General features: G+C 46.8%; 1 protein-coding gene across 1 annotated transcript in view; it reads left to right on the top strand.

The window, feature by feature from the left end:
- Positions 1 to 13,992, top strand: part of Mtarc2 (mitochondrial amidoxime reducing component 2) — a 31,721-nt gene that overhangs the window by 661 nt on the left and 17,068 nt on the right. Inside the window, exon 2 of the mRNA XM_031337771.1 lies at positions 4,540 to 4,713. Coding sequence (XP_031193631.1) covers positions 4,540 to 4,713 — 174 coding nt within the window. The remainder of the gene's footprint in view (positions 1 to 4,539; positions 4,714 to 13,992) is intronic.

The raw sequence follows: 13,992 nt of genomic DNA, 5'->3' as shown, positions 1-13,992 counted from the left end.
CCCCCCCCCCCCATGGCTGTGGGGAGGCCTTCCGGGAGGAGAAATTTAACTTTACCACATGCAAATTTACTCTAGAGCGTAGCAGAGCGCCTCGATTTTGGCTCCCTCCGCTTTCAGCTCAATAGAACGAGGTTTGTTGCCTGAATTCTCTGGGCTCTCGACCTTTGATCCTTGAGTTGCGAAGCTTGTGCTTTTGGCTACAGTAGTTTTTGGAAAAGTGAGTTGGAGCATTCCTGGGCCCCCAGAGGAGAGAGACTCCCCTGTCAGCTGTCTGTGCAGCTCTCCTGGCTGTAGGATACTAGAAATATAAAATGCCACTGGCTGAGCGTTTTCAAGAACATTGGGCCTTTCCTTCCTTCTAGCTCTGGTGACCATTTTAATGAGTAGGAGAAGAATATCGTGGTTTGCCCGGAGTTGGGAGAGGGTGGGGTGAGGGAGGGGCTGTAGCAGGTAGAGAGCTAGTCACAAACAGGTATAAAATAATCATAAAGGAGGTTAGAATGAAAAAAGAGAGAGAGAGAGTTTAGTTCTAGTACAGAATAAATTTATAGATCAGGAAGCTCAGGGATTTTCCATTCCTCCTTAGCATCCTAGGTTTCCAATCCTGGGAGGTTTAGTTTTAAATTATCATTTACTGAGGGCCCCGGGGGATGCAGTTCAGTTGGTAAGAGAGAGCGTTGGCCAAGGGTGCATGAAGCCCTGAATTTTATCCTCCAGCACTTAAGTGAGGCATGCTGGCACATGCCAGTCATCTCCACACAGGAGGATCAGAAGTTCAAGGGCAGCTGTAGATCTGGGTTCAAGGCCGGCCTGGACTATATGAAAACTTGTCTATATACTGAAATAAAATAAAATACTATCATTCCTTGAGAGTCCCATTCCTGTCCAGATGAACTCAGTCATCAAGAATGGAGCATCTCTCAGGGGATTGTTCTGCTATAATGAAAGGGTTTTATATGAGATCATTGCAAGAAAGATGTTTAGAGCTTATTAAAGTGTGGAGGCTAGGATCTCATCCCTGAGGGCAGGGAGACCTCAGGTATGCGGTGCTGGATATTAATAACCAGGAGGTGCCGAGACTCACAGTGTTAGCCGGAAGAGGCAAGGCAGACTTGAGCAGCTTTCCTCCCATCTAAGAACTCCGGGGTACCCTGTGCTCCGTCCAATGGATGGCTGTGAGCATCCACTTCTGCATTTGTCAGGCACTGGCAGTGCCTCTCAGGAGACAGCTATATCAGGCTCCTGTCAGCAAGCACTTGTTGGCACTCACAATGGGTCCCCAATGAAGGAGCTGAAGGGGTTTGCAGCCACATAGGAGGAACAACAATATGAACTAACCAGTACCTCTAGAGCTCCCGGGGACTAAACCATCAACCAAAGAGTGGGACAACATGGTGGGACTCATGGCTCCAGCTGCATGTGTATAGCAGAGGATGGCCTAGTCGGGCATCAATGGGAGGAGAGGCCCTTGGTCCTGTGAAGGGAGGCATCAATGGGAGGAGAGGCCCTTGGTCCTGTGAAGGCTCTATGCCCCAGTGTATGGGAATGCCAGGGCCAAGAAGCGGGAAAGGGTGGATTGGTGAGCAGGGGGAGGGAGGAGGGAGTAGGGAGTTTATCGGAGAGGAAACCAGGAAAGGGGAGAACATTTGAAATGTAAATAAAGAAAATATCTAATAAATAAATAAATAAACACCATAAACATAATAAAAGCTACAAGGAGAAAAGACAAAAGAGCATATGAAGTATACCTTAGATAGGACCTGATTTCACAAGCCAAACCAAGCCAAACCAAACCCTGGGGTATCTAACAGGTAACCACTACCAACCTGTGTTTCCTCAGATCCTCAGTTCCTCATTGAGATTACCGTGGCTAGTGTAGAGAGTGAGGGTGTCCTCTGCTCTGCTTTTCTGCTTCCTGGGGATTCAGTAAAATAAGTAGAACTGTGTCATTTCTCTTGTTTTGAGTCATACATTCTTCTTCTTCTTTTTTTTTCATATTTTTTTTTTAAATGAAGAATCTCTGGCTGACCTGAACTTACTGTGTAGATAAAGTTGGCCTTGAACTCGCAGGGATCCACCTGCCTCTGCTTCCCAAGTGCTAGGACTACAGGCCTGTACCACCATGCCCAGAGAGAGCAATATACTCTTTGGATGATGTGGTCTGAGGTAGAGGGAAATGGTGGTGTGATAAACACTGGGCTAAACCCTGTCCTGTAAGTTTGCCCATCTGTGGTTGATTTTGTGGGCTACCCATGGCTGTCCTGATCCCATGGGTCTAGCAAGACAGTATTGGACAGGGTGAGTATGTCTCAGGGTGGGGGTGGAGGTCACAAACCCAGCCTGTTCTGAGGGTTTTGAGTTAAGATCTAGATGAGTACATTGGTCACTTCTCTGAAATTCCTGTGTGATACAGGAACGTAAGAAGTGCACAGTAGCAGGAGACCTTGAACAGAGGCCTTTAACCTCCTCCAGTTTGAGTTTTGTTCATCAAAGGTAATTAATATTCAGAAGCAAGCTTGCAGGCCAGAACTCTGCTTAATGGCTCTTGTTTTCTGGCCCTGAGTCAGGAGCATAACTACTGGTCTTTCTGGAGGAAAAAACATCTTTTGTTTATTTTGTGTGGACTTTCCTCTGTATGCTCCTACCCCCCAGCCCCCCACCCCCACTGCTGGGGTTGTTTGTCTAGTGTTCTCAGCCCCTTTGAGCTCGACCTTGACCCAGCTCCTTGAGCTGTGAAGTTTTTAAGGTCCTCCCAGAAGATGGTAACACAGGGAAGGCATCTGCTTCCTTCCTTGATCTTGTAAACGTGGGACTTTGACTATTACCTTCTCTGCTCGCACCCTTCTCCGAAGCCAACTGTCTATTCCTTCTGCATGCACTGATCGCCTGTTGATAAAGGGAGCACCCCTCCCCGGCTTATTCCCACCTCCCACTTTTCCCTTCCCACCTTCTCTTTTGGGCTAAGCCCTTCCTGCCCCCACCCTCCTCCACCCCAACTCTGCTGGCTAGTTGGCACTAGGCAGTTAGTTTTTAACTTGAGTGAGATGTTTTTTTTTCATTTGCCCTGGGCACTGCCTCATTGTTCCACTGGTGTTCAAGGCCCTGCTGTTTACTGTGGGGATTCTGAACTCTGGGCTGTGACACTGCTCCATCTGTCACCTGCTTGTGCTTTCCTCTAAAGTCAGGGTGCTGACTCTCTCTGTCTTTTTAAAAAGATTTATTTATTTATTATATGTAAGTACACTGTAGCTGTCTTCAGACACCCTAGAAGAGGGCACCATATCTCATTACGGATGGTTGTGAGCCACCCTGTGGTTGTTGGGATTTGAACTCAGGACCTCCAGAAGAGCAGTCAGTGCTCTTAACCACTGAGCCATCTCTCCAGCCCCAGGGTGCTGACTCTTATTGCAGGTCAAGTTGGGGTAACTTGATTATGAAAACCCACTTTCTAAGCTCTTTCTGTCTCTGGGAGCTGGCAGAACACAGTGGATCATGGGGAATTAGTATTTATGGGGAGTTATTTATGTGCACAAGATAAAGTATCCTGAAGGAGGTGGCTGAGGTCCCTTGTACAGTGGCAGCTATCTTAGTTAACTGTTCTTATTGTTGAGACAAATACCTGACAAGAAGCAAATGAAGGGAAGACAGATTGGGAGGGGCTGGTCCCATGGTGTCCACAGTCAGGAATCAGAGAGAGAAGGCTGGTGGTCGGCTGGCTTTGTCCTTTCTAGTCAGTCTAGAACCCCAGCCCAAGGGAGGATGCCACCCATACTTAGGATGTGTCTTTTCACCTCACTTAACTTAGACACTTCCTCAGGGAAGCCCAGAGGTGATTCAAGATCTTGTTGTCTATCTGTCAACCATGATAGTACCCTGTGAGCCTTGTATTGGTTTTTGTGCAGCTACTGGGTTGAAGTCCCTCGCGACCCTCTTTTGTCTTTTCAGTTGCTACAATGAGCAGGCAGCTGCTAAGCATCCCCTCCCGCTTTTAACTTCAGCATTTAGTTCTCAGTCATTACACAGCGGCCCCGGGCTAGCAGAGGGGGTGTTGTCAGCTGTAGGAGGGCCTATTTTGGGTGGATGGAAGCTGATATGATTCAGCCCAGAGAAGGGCTGATAACCAGAGATGATGTGTCCGGTTGGGAACATAGAAGTCCTTTCTGGGCATGGGGAAGGCTGAGAGTTAAAGGTCTAGGCTTGGGTGGTGTTTTAACCAAAGCAGGGTGTCTTAGTCTATTTTCTTTGGCTGTAAAGTACTTTTGAGATTCAGTGACAAACGAGTCTAGGGATCCTAGGGACATATGCTCACATGCGGTGAGGGCTTCTTGTGCATCTTAAGGTGGCAAAGGGCATCTCGTGAGTGCTAGAGAGAGCTGCTTTGGGGGACAACTTTTAGATCAAAGGATCCATCCAGATGTTCACGATCTGCCATCAGCTCCGAAGAAGGATGGGTGGATGGTTCTGGGGTAAGGGAGACCCGGAGGAAGTCCTTGAGAAACGAGGAAGGTGTTCCGAGTGTGCCTCTCTGCCTCTCTGCAGGTTTTGGATGGTGGTTAAGGAGGATGGACACATGATCACTGCCCGCCAGGAGCCCCGCCTTGTGCTGGTGTCCATCACCTTGGAGAACAATTACCTGACGCTCGAAGCTCCAGGCATGGAGCCGATGGTTCTGCCCATCAAGCTGCCTTCTTCCAATAAGATCCACGACTGCAGGTGCTCTGTTTGGGGGCGATGGGAACTGCCACAGACCTGATTTTTCTTCACATTTGTTACAGTTCATGTCAGAACCCCAGCTGAAATCAGAGCAGGAAAATACTGAGACGGGTCATTCTCCAGGGTGGGGCTCGGGTGTGAACGACTATTAAGGATCCCCAGGACTAGCTTTTATTTTGACTAGATTTTACTTCTGCGATGGGGTCTGACATCCCAGGTTGACCCTAACTTTTGTTTTTTATGTAATTGAGGATGACTTTGGACTTTGGATCTTTACTATGCTTTTATCTCCTGAGTGCCGTACCACCTTGTGACCCATACCACCATGTTCAGTTTGTGTGGGGCTGGGGAATCGGACCCTGAGCTTTGCATGTGTATCCCCTCCACTAACCGGACTACAGCCTCAGCCTCGGGGTTAGTTTGAATCAGGGATGGTTAAGAGCTGCAGGTGATGAAGTAGCTGTCCTATAGGAAAACTATCACTTAGGTTGATGGGTTCCTAGAAGTAGATAGAGCTACCACACGGGGAAGCCTTGGGCTGGCCAGAGGCAATGTGAAGAAGGAGAGACAGCTACCCTAAGGAAGGGTTCAGGTTGGCCGGTTAGGATAACTTCAGTGGGCCAGGACATAGCAGCTGTGCGGCTTATAGTCCTGACACCTACTCCCTGTAGGTAAAGACTCCGTAAAGGAGAGCTTGCAAGTCATGCTTGCGTGTGACAAGGACTATTGTCTTCAAGAAGTAGTCACAGAAGGGCCAATGAGAGTGAAGCTAAAAACATAGTTAACAGAAGGGCATGCCACCTTCCATTCAAACTGGAAAGGCCTTTACGTTAAGAAAAAAAATATTTACTTAATTACGTGCAGTGGGTGTGCGGTACACAACAGCGTGGATGTGGAGGTCAGAAGACAATTTGCAGGAGTCAACTCTCTCCTCCCGTGTGGGTTCTGGGGATCATATTTAGGTTTTCCGGTTTGAGAGCAAGTCGCCTTACCCGCTGAGCCAGCTCAACCGTCCTGGGAGACACATTGTTTAGAGTTCTTAGCCTGCCACCCAGGCAAGAGAAGTTACTGGTGACCTTACCAGTTGATCTCAGAGCTGGATAATGAGCACACTGGAACTTTCTAGCCCGTAAAGTCTATCATTGAGATGGAGGACTTAGGGGAGGCGTATGTGTGGTCAGGGGCAAGCAAGGCTTCAGGCTTTGGCATCTGTTTGTGTGTGGGTCCTCTCTTGATGGCTGGCTGGATCTTGCTTGAATTTTTTCCTCCTCTTCCTCTTCTTCTCTTTTCATTTTACTGCTGAGGGTTGAAGCTCTTTGCTGTTAGGAAGTCTCAGAAATGGAGGTGTTTGCTGTGGAATGATGTGACCTTGTGGTAACCAGGGGAGGTTTTTTCTTTTAGGTGCTGGGGTTAGAACCAGGGCCTCGTGCCTGCTGGGTTTTTTGTTTGTTTGTTTTTTGCTGTTATTTATTTATTTATGTATGTTTTGGGTCAGAGCCTCACTGTGGATCTCTGGCTGGCTTGGAACTCTGCAGACCACACTGGCCTCAAACTCAGCCTGAGTGCTGGGATTGGAGGCGTGTAGTAGCACAGCCCAGCCTAGCTTTTCAACCTTGTGCGAACAGGTACTCTCCAAAGGTGCCTCTCGTCTGATGTTTGTTCAGAGTTGTTTGAGCCGAAACCCGTCATTCTTGCTTGCTGATTCCCCAAGGTTGAAAGCAATAAATAACCTTGCTGAATACAGGATTTTAGCTAGTTGTCTTAGTAAGCCTACGGTAAGTGGCCATCACAAAGTTCATTTTACACAGGAGAAAAACAGACTTTGATTTCCCATTCCCCACCCCACAGGGAATGGGGGGAGACAGAGGTGGAGGGAGAGGGAGGGAGGGAGAGAGCATATCAGTGAGCTGGATTTGAGCCATTCACCTCTAATCACCTGTGCATGGAGTTTCCCACAAATGACAGGTAATGAAGAGAAAACTTAGCCATACCTCTTATATCACAGCTGAAAGCTTGTGGGTACGTGCTTACTTGTCGTGAGTGATGTTGAGGGGTGTGTTCCCTGGGGGATGCACTGTCACCTGGAGCAAGGGTCTTCCCCTGTTTACACAGAGTTCTTGGGAGGCCCAAACACTCCCTGGAAGCCAAGGGGAAAAGAACAGACCTTGTAGGAAAGAGAGGCCGTCGTGAGGAGGTCAGAGGACAACTTGAGGGAGTTAGTTCTCTCCGTTCACCGTGTGGATCCCTAGGGATTGAACTCAGGTTGTCGGGCTTGCCAGCAGGTGCGTTTACCCATGAGCCAACTCTCCAGACCAGTGTTAAAATGTTTAGACCAATTAATTATAGGCCAGTGGTAGTGTTTCTTGATGATCACTGATTTCATATGGTCTAAAAATGCCGTGTGTAAGTGGAGTGTGGTGACGCATGCCCTCGATCCCAGTACCTGGGAGGTCTGGACAGGAGGACTGTGAGTTCAAGGGCATGCTGGCCTACATGCTGAGACAGTTTAAAGAGCCTGTTGCTAGTCTTTCAGAGGAGGATGAAGGAGAAAAGACTTCAGACTTAGCAAACATCCATTGGAGTCTAGCTTCAAAGACCAGCTAAGCAACATTTTTGTTTTGTTTTGTTTTGTTTTGTTTTGTTTTCGAAATAGGCTGTCCTGGAACTCACCCTGTAGACACTCTGTAGACTAGGCTGTAGTTTGGGGCTGGCCTCAAACTCAGAAATCCGCCTGCCTCTGCCTCCCAAGTGCTGGATTTAAAGGCGCGCGACACCATCGCCCAGCTGCAACCTTTTATTTTAACTTGAAATTTAAATGCGGCTGAGACAAATACACAAGCATTGGTTGTCTTCTTGGACAGATTTAGGTTTGTTTTCCCTAAAAATAAAGAAGAAAAAAATAACCCTATCCCCACACAGTCCAATCCAAGTTTTATTTCTTTGAAACTGAAAAGGGAAAGCAAAGTGAGGCCACATGATACAGAAAAGAAAGAGGGTGTTTGCATCATTGGCCATGAAACATGCCAGCTCTAAGTGTCTGGGTGTTTCTCCCCCAATGACCAGTTAGTTCTCCAGTGCACACCAGCTGCTGTCCCCACAGTCCAGGGGTAGCACTGGCTGCCTGAGATAGCCTCAGATACCACAGGGTAAGGACTGGTCTCTTGAGATTGACTGCCTCCCCTGTCAGATGCTAGCGAAGGCCGGAGCCTGAGTCTCTGACCCACCAATTGTGACTCGACATTCACAAGTCTCTTTCTAGGGTTCAGTTCCCTTGTGTGAGCCTTACGGAATTCAGGAAGCATTTTGCCAGTTACTTACAAAGGCTAACCGGGAGGAAGGAGATGATGAGGTGGGTGGGCAGGGTGTGGCTAGTAGACTGCCCTGCATACCTTCTGAGAATGCTACCCTGTAGATCCCGTGTTCTATTCCATCCCGAGGATGATCCACAATGGCCATAGTTTGGATTTTGAATGACTGAGTTGACTAAGCATACGTCAAGGCAAAGTAAGAGAATAAACAGACAGACAGACAGACAATAGCAAAACATCATCAAATTGGAACACAGACATACAAATTCTCAAGTATACACAGCTCTGGGTGTTCAGCAGTTGGGCCTTTTATTCCATGCTGTGATTGATAAAATACACCAGACAAATCGTAATCAATACATCCTACAGAAGTCAGCCGGGGGAAGCCCCTTTAAGACCGCCAATAGAGCGAGCGAGCATCCCAGGCAGAGCAGTGTGCCTCAGAGGTGAAGCTTCCAAGTGAAAGATCAACTAGCGACAGACTGGCAAATGACATCATCAAATCGGCTTTCACAACATTTGGGAGCATGGGGGAGTTTCCAACTGAGCATGCTCTCTGAGGCTGCACTTCAGCCTTCTCCCATTGCTGCACTTTTTTCTTAAGAGATAAACAATGGTGACAGCTGTTGGAAGTAGTTTACCTTGAGCTAGTTTGAGGCACAGTGTTTCCAGTTCCTTTGTTGCTGCCATAGAGTTAGGGGACAGCCCATCCTGGATGGTGGGCCTTCGGGGGCGCTTTGACACACATGCTTGGTCTGAAATGGGCCAGGAAGCCAAGCCAGGTTGCCAATGAGCTCAAGCAACACAGCGTGTTGAGCCAGATGGAAACTCTCTGAACTCGGCCCTTTGGGCTTTTATTCCATAGGTGTGATTGATAAAATAATTAGTTATTGATCAACTCAGTCTTCAGCCTTGGGCCCTGGCTTTGAGGTTGGGGTGTTTGTGTGTGTGTGTGTGTGTGTGTGTGTTTGTGTGTGTGTGTGGTGGAACTGAAGTCCAGAACTCTGATCTCAGAGTGGGCTTCGCTGGCAATCAGTTTTTGAGAATTGGTTCATCTACCATGTGTGGGCTGGGAACTGAACTCAGGTCTTCAAGCTTGGTAGTAAACATCGTTACTGTTTGGTCATCCTGCAGGTCTCATGCTTGTGCTTTAAAGGAGGAGGAAGGGAGAAGTGCCTTTAGATCTAACACAAGGCCTTGTGGTCGAGCTTTAAAGACTAGCTAGGTAGCATTTGATTTTCACATGTAATTTGGTATATATGTAGGTATAATTAAGTTAGGCACAGACTGGACTGGCAGTTCTCTTGCTAACCGTATCATTTCCCGCTAAAAAATAAAAACAAAGAAAATAAAATAACGGCTTCGACCGTGCACAGTCCAACTGACGATTGTTTTGGTTTGGTTTTGGTTTTTCGAGACAGGGTTTCTCTGTGTAGCCCTGGCTGTCCTGGAACTCACTCTGTAGTGCAGGTTGGCCTGGAACTCAGAAATCCACCTGCCTCTGCCTCCCAAGTGCTGGGATTAAAGGCATGCACCACCACTGCTGGGTGCAATTGAAGTTTTATTGCTTTGTAATTTTGGAGAGAGAAACCAAACATAAAGGGTAGGTGAGATAGAAAGACATCTTAGTTATTTTTCTGTTGCTATGAAGAGACATCATGACCAAAGCAACTTAGAAAAGATAGTATTTATTGGGAGGGGGTTTAAAGTTTTAGAGGGTAAATCTGTCATGGTGAGGAACATGGCAGCAGGCAGGCAGGCATGGTTTTGGAGCAATAGCTTAGAGCTTACATTCTAATCAGCAAGTAGTGTGGAAAGAGAGAGAGAGAGAGAGAGAGAGAGAGAGAAGGAGGTAGAGGGAGACAGAGACACAGAGAGAGACAGACAGAGAGAGACAGAGACACAGACAGAGAGACACAGAGAGACAGAGAGGCAGAGTGGGAGAGAGAGACAGAGAGAAACAAAGACACAGAGAGACAGAGACAGAGAGAAAGCAGAGACCCAGACAGACAGACAGACAGACAGAGACAGAGAGAGACAGAGCTAAATAAGAATTAAGCTTTTGAAACTTCAAAGCCTACATCCCAGTGATACATCTCTTCCAACAAGGCCACACCTCCCAGTCCTTCCCAAACTGTTACACCAACCAGGAACTGTTTAATCAAATCTATGAGCCTGTGGGGGCTATTCACATTCAAACCACCACAGAAGGCAAGAGGCTGCTTTTCATTCCTTACTTTAGTCTGTCGCCTCTGGGTCCTTAGTGACCCAATGAAGGTTTGCCTCTACCAGCAAAGCTTCTCCAGCACACTCCAGCGGGGCCCAGCAATCCAATTCTGACCCCATCTGCCTCAGCAGATGGTAGCATCAGACCTTACAGCTTAAGGCTGGGTCCCGCGTCACTATTTCTGGCTTCAGATGACGTAAGGGTGGAACCCTGGGCCTCTCCACCGCCTCCTCGTGTGTCTCACAGAAACCTGGATTCGTGTTTGCCACGTACTTGCTTATACGGGATGCTCTAAAGGCTAAGGATGGATGGGGCAGGTAGGGAGCTGACCTCCTGTGTACTTTGTTGGGTGTGCCTCCCCCTACACACCTCTAGGTGTTTAGCAGTCAGGAAACTCTGAACCTAGTCCTTCAGGCTTTTATGGAAGCTTTATTACATGGTGTGATTGATAAAATAATCAGCCATCGATCGACTCAACCTTCAGCCTCTGCCCCTTCCTTGGAGGTCAAGGGCTAGGGGACTAAAGTCCAGCCCTCTGGTCTTGGGGTTGGCTCTCCTGGCATCCTGTTCCCCATCCTCAGGGAGCTTAGGAGACCCCGGCCATTAGCCATCTCTGTAGCACACAGTTGCCCTTCCACATCCTTCTTCCTCCACACCATTGGAAGGCTCCTTGGCCTCTTGTCTTCCTGTTATGGTGTGGCTGTTTTATGAACGCAGTGTGGCTCCCACTGTATGAGTCTGTGGCAGCCTGTTCGTTCATGCTCATAAAAAATGTTTAGTGATTTTTCTATGATATGAGCACTATTCTATGAGCATTCTTTTAAGGTTTATGCTTATTAGTTTTGATGATTATCTGTGTGTGGCTATATCTATTCAGGTGCCCTCCGAGAATATAGGTGTCAGATTCCTTGGAGCTGGAGTTTCAGGCCATGGTGGGTCGACTGACAAGGTTTCTGGGACTTGAACTCCGGTATCTTCAGAAGGCCAGCAAGCCCTCTTAGCCACAGAGTCATCCCTAGCCCCCTTATGGACATTCTTGTGTCTTCTGAGAGCACAAATGTGTGCAGAGTGTGGAGCTCAGGAGACAATTCGGGTGAGAACGGCTAGCTCTCTCCTACCGTGTGGGATCCCAGGGATTGAACTCAGGTTGTGAAACTTGGCAGTAACCCCTTTCCCTGCTGAGCTATCTTGCCAGCCCCAAGGTATGGACTTTAAGCATAGGCTACCCGGATCAGTAGGCATGTAGCACTTATTTATTTACTTGCTTATTTGGAGACAGAGTCTTGCTGTGCAACTCAAACTGACTTGGAACTCTCTGTGTTGCCCAGGTTGACACAAACTCTTACATTTCTTGCCTCTGAGTCTCCAGTGCTTGGATTATAGGTATATACCAAAACACGAGGCGCTAGAAAATGCCAAGCCATTTTCTAAGATGAGCCTGGTAGTTTGTACTTCCTCTGAGCAGGGACCCCCTGGGTAAGTTTGGTGTTAGTCCTTATCACATAGATTCATTTTTTGCAATAGGCACAGGCCTGGTAGAGGGATGCCTATCATCAGGGGAATGGCACGGGTTGGTTGACATCCTCTTTCCCTATTGGGTGCTTTCTGATTCTCCAAGGGCCAGCGACAGTCCCCTGTGTGTGTGGACAGTATGGGGTAGAATTGTCTGCAGGGTTCTGAAGGAGATACGGGGCATCCTTGCTTCTGCCCAGCCGTGGATAGACTCTGTTTTGTGTGGTTGATCGTGGTTTCAGAAGAATGGCTGAAGAACAGTGGAGCACCATGAGGTATCCATAGATGCAGTCAGAGGCCAAGCAGTGCCCTAAGAAGGGTTTCAGATAGAAGGAAGGGGCCCTCAAAGCCTTAACAGAGAGCTGTCAGGATTTGACAGCAGGCGGTGTGGTAGCGCACGCTTGTAATTCTAGCTCTGGGAGGTGGAGGATTTTGAGCCTTCGAGAGCTCAGAAGTTCAGTGTTAGTGAGCATTCTGGGAGTTTATCTGGGACTTCGTTGGCATCTTCACAGTGGCATGGGCACAGCATTCACACGGCTTTGTGTGTGTGTGTGTGTGTATGCATGTACTTCTCATGGTGTGTGTCTGTATGACTGTGTCTGTGTGTCTGTGTGTGTTTACTCCTCATGGCATGGGAGGGCAGAAGAAACTTTCAAGAAATCAATTTCCAGATCCTCGAATCCATAGTTTGCATCTGCTCCTCACCTGCCACCCCCACAGTGGTGCTGGGATGGAACCCAGGGCCTTGTACATGTGAGATCCTCTACCACCAAACTAGCTGTTGTTTCTCTGTTGTTTTAAAGTAGAACTTCCTTTTGCTTTCTTGGGTAACACGTACACTGGAATCGGAATGATGTAGAGTCGGATAGTCTGGCCCCCGTACAAGAATGACATGCAAATTTGCTAAATCTTCCATATCCTCAATACTGTCACATAAATGTAATAAATAAATAAATATTAAATTAAAAAAAGTGTGTGGGTGTAGTGTCACAAACCTTTAATCACCCGGGAGGGAGAGGCAAGTGGATCGCTGTGAGTTTGAGACCCCCTTGGTCTACTTATCAAGTTCCTGGCCAATGAGAGCTACATAGTGAGACCCCGTCTCCATCCTATTCCCTCAAAATATTAATAAATAGAGTTTTGCTATGTACTTCAGGCTGTCCTTGAACTCAGTATGTTCCTGCTGCAGCCTCTGGAGTTCTGGAATTAGAGGTGTGTACCATCATTCTCGGCACCTTGTTCTCAGGGCTTGAAGGAAGGAAGGAAGGAAGGGAAGAAGGGAGGGAGGGAGGGAGGGAAGGAGGAAAGAAGAAAGGAAGGAAGGAAAGGAAAGAAGGAAGGAAAAAAAGAAGGAAGGACGGACCCAGGCCTGATAATTCACACCTCTGATCCCAGCGCTGGAGATGTGGAAGCAGGAGGATTTTGAATTTGGAGTCAAGTTGGACTACACTGCAAAATTCTCACCACTTGGCTGCATTGTGAGACCTAGCTTAAGAAAAAAATAAAATTGATGCTAAATCTCGTCTAGAATTAAGTAAGACGCGTTGATGTTCTTAGGGTTCACCAATAAATGAATTTCAGTTAAGATCTGCTCTTTATTTTTAGAAATCATCAAAATTTACAATATAGCCATTTCATTAGTGTCAGTTATTTACAAATCAAAATTATAAAGATAAGTTCATCCCTCTCAAAGTCTTCACATATAAATTCTTATGAAATGAAATTTTACTTTATTTTATTTATGAAAAAATTTATGAATTTTTTTCCAAGGAAATATTTTAAGAGATTAATAGCTATAAGTATAAGCCAGTCTAAAAGTATTTGGAAGAAAAAGTTGAATAAAGTTATGTGTTCAAGAATATAGAAGCGAACTATACAAACTTTGGATCATGTATCAGGCATGGCGGAACATGCTTATATCCCAGCACTGTGAGAGGCAGGAGGTTCAAGAGCATCCTCTACTTCATAGCAGGTTGAAGGCCAGCCTGGGCTACTAGAGCCCATGTCTCAAAAACAACATCAATAACAGAAACAATGGTTGGTCTATTTAGAGAAAAATCTTATTTGTGCATTTTAAAAATGGATAAGTGGTAGATATCAAACCGATAACATTTAGAGCTTACTGGAAAAAAAATCAAGTAGAGTCTCATTTTAAATGTTAGTGCTCATAATTCAAGAAATCATGTCTTTCACAAGTTAAATTGAAGTATTTACATATCAATTTATAAGCTC

Source organism: Mastomys coucha, unplaced genomic scaffold (assembly GCF_008632895.1).
Source record: "Mastomys coucha isolate ucsf_1 unplaced genomic scaffold, UCSF_Mcou_1 pScaffold1, whole genome shotgun sequence".
In the NCBI taxonomy this organism is placed as follows: Eukaryota; Metazoa; Chordata; class Mammalia; order Rodentia; family Muridae; genus Mastomys; species Mastomys coucha.
Note: the sequence above shows the minus strand (reverse complement) of the source record. Positions and strands in the feature narration are given on the sequence as shown.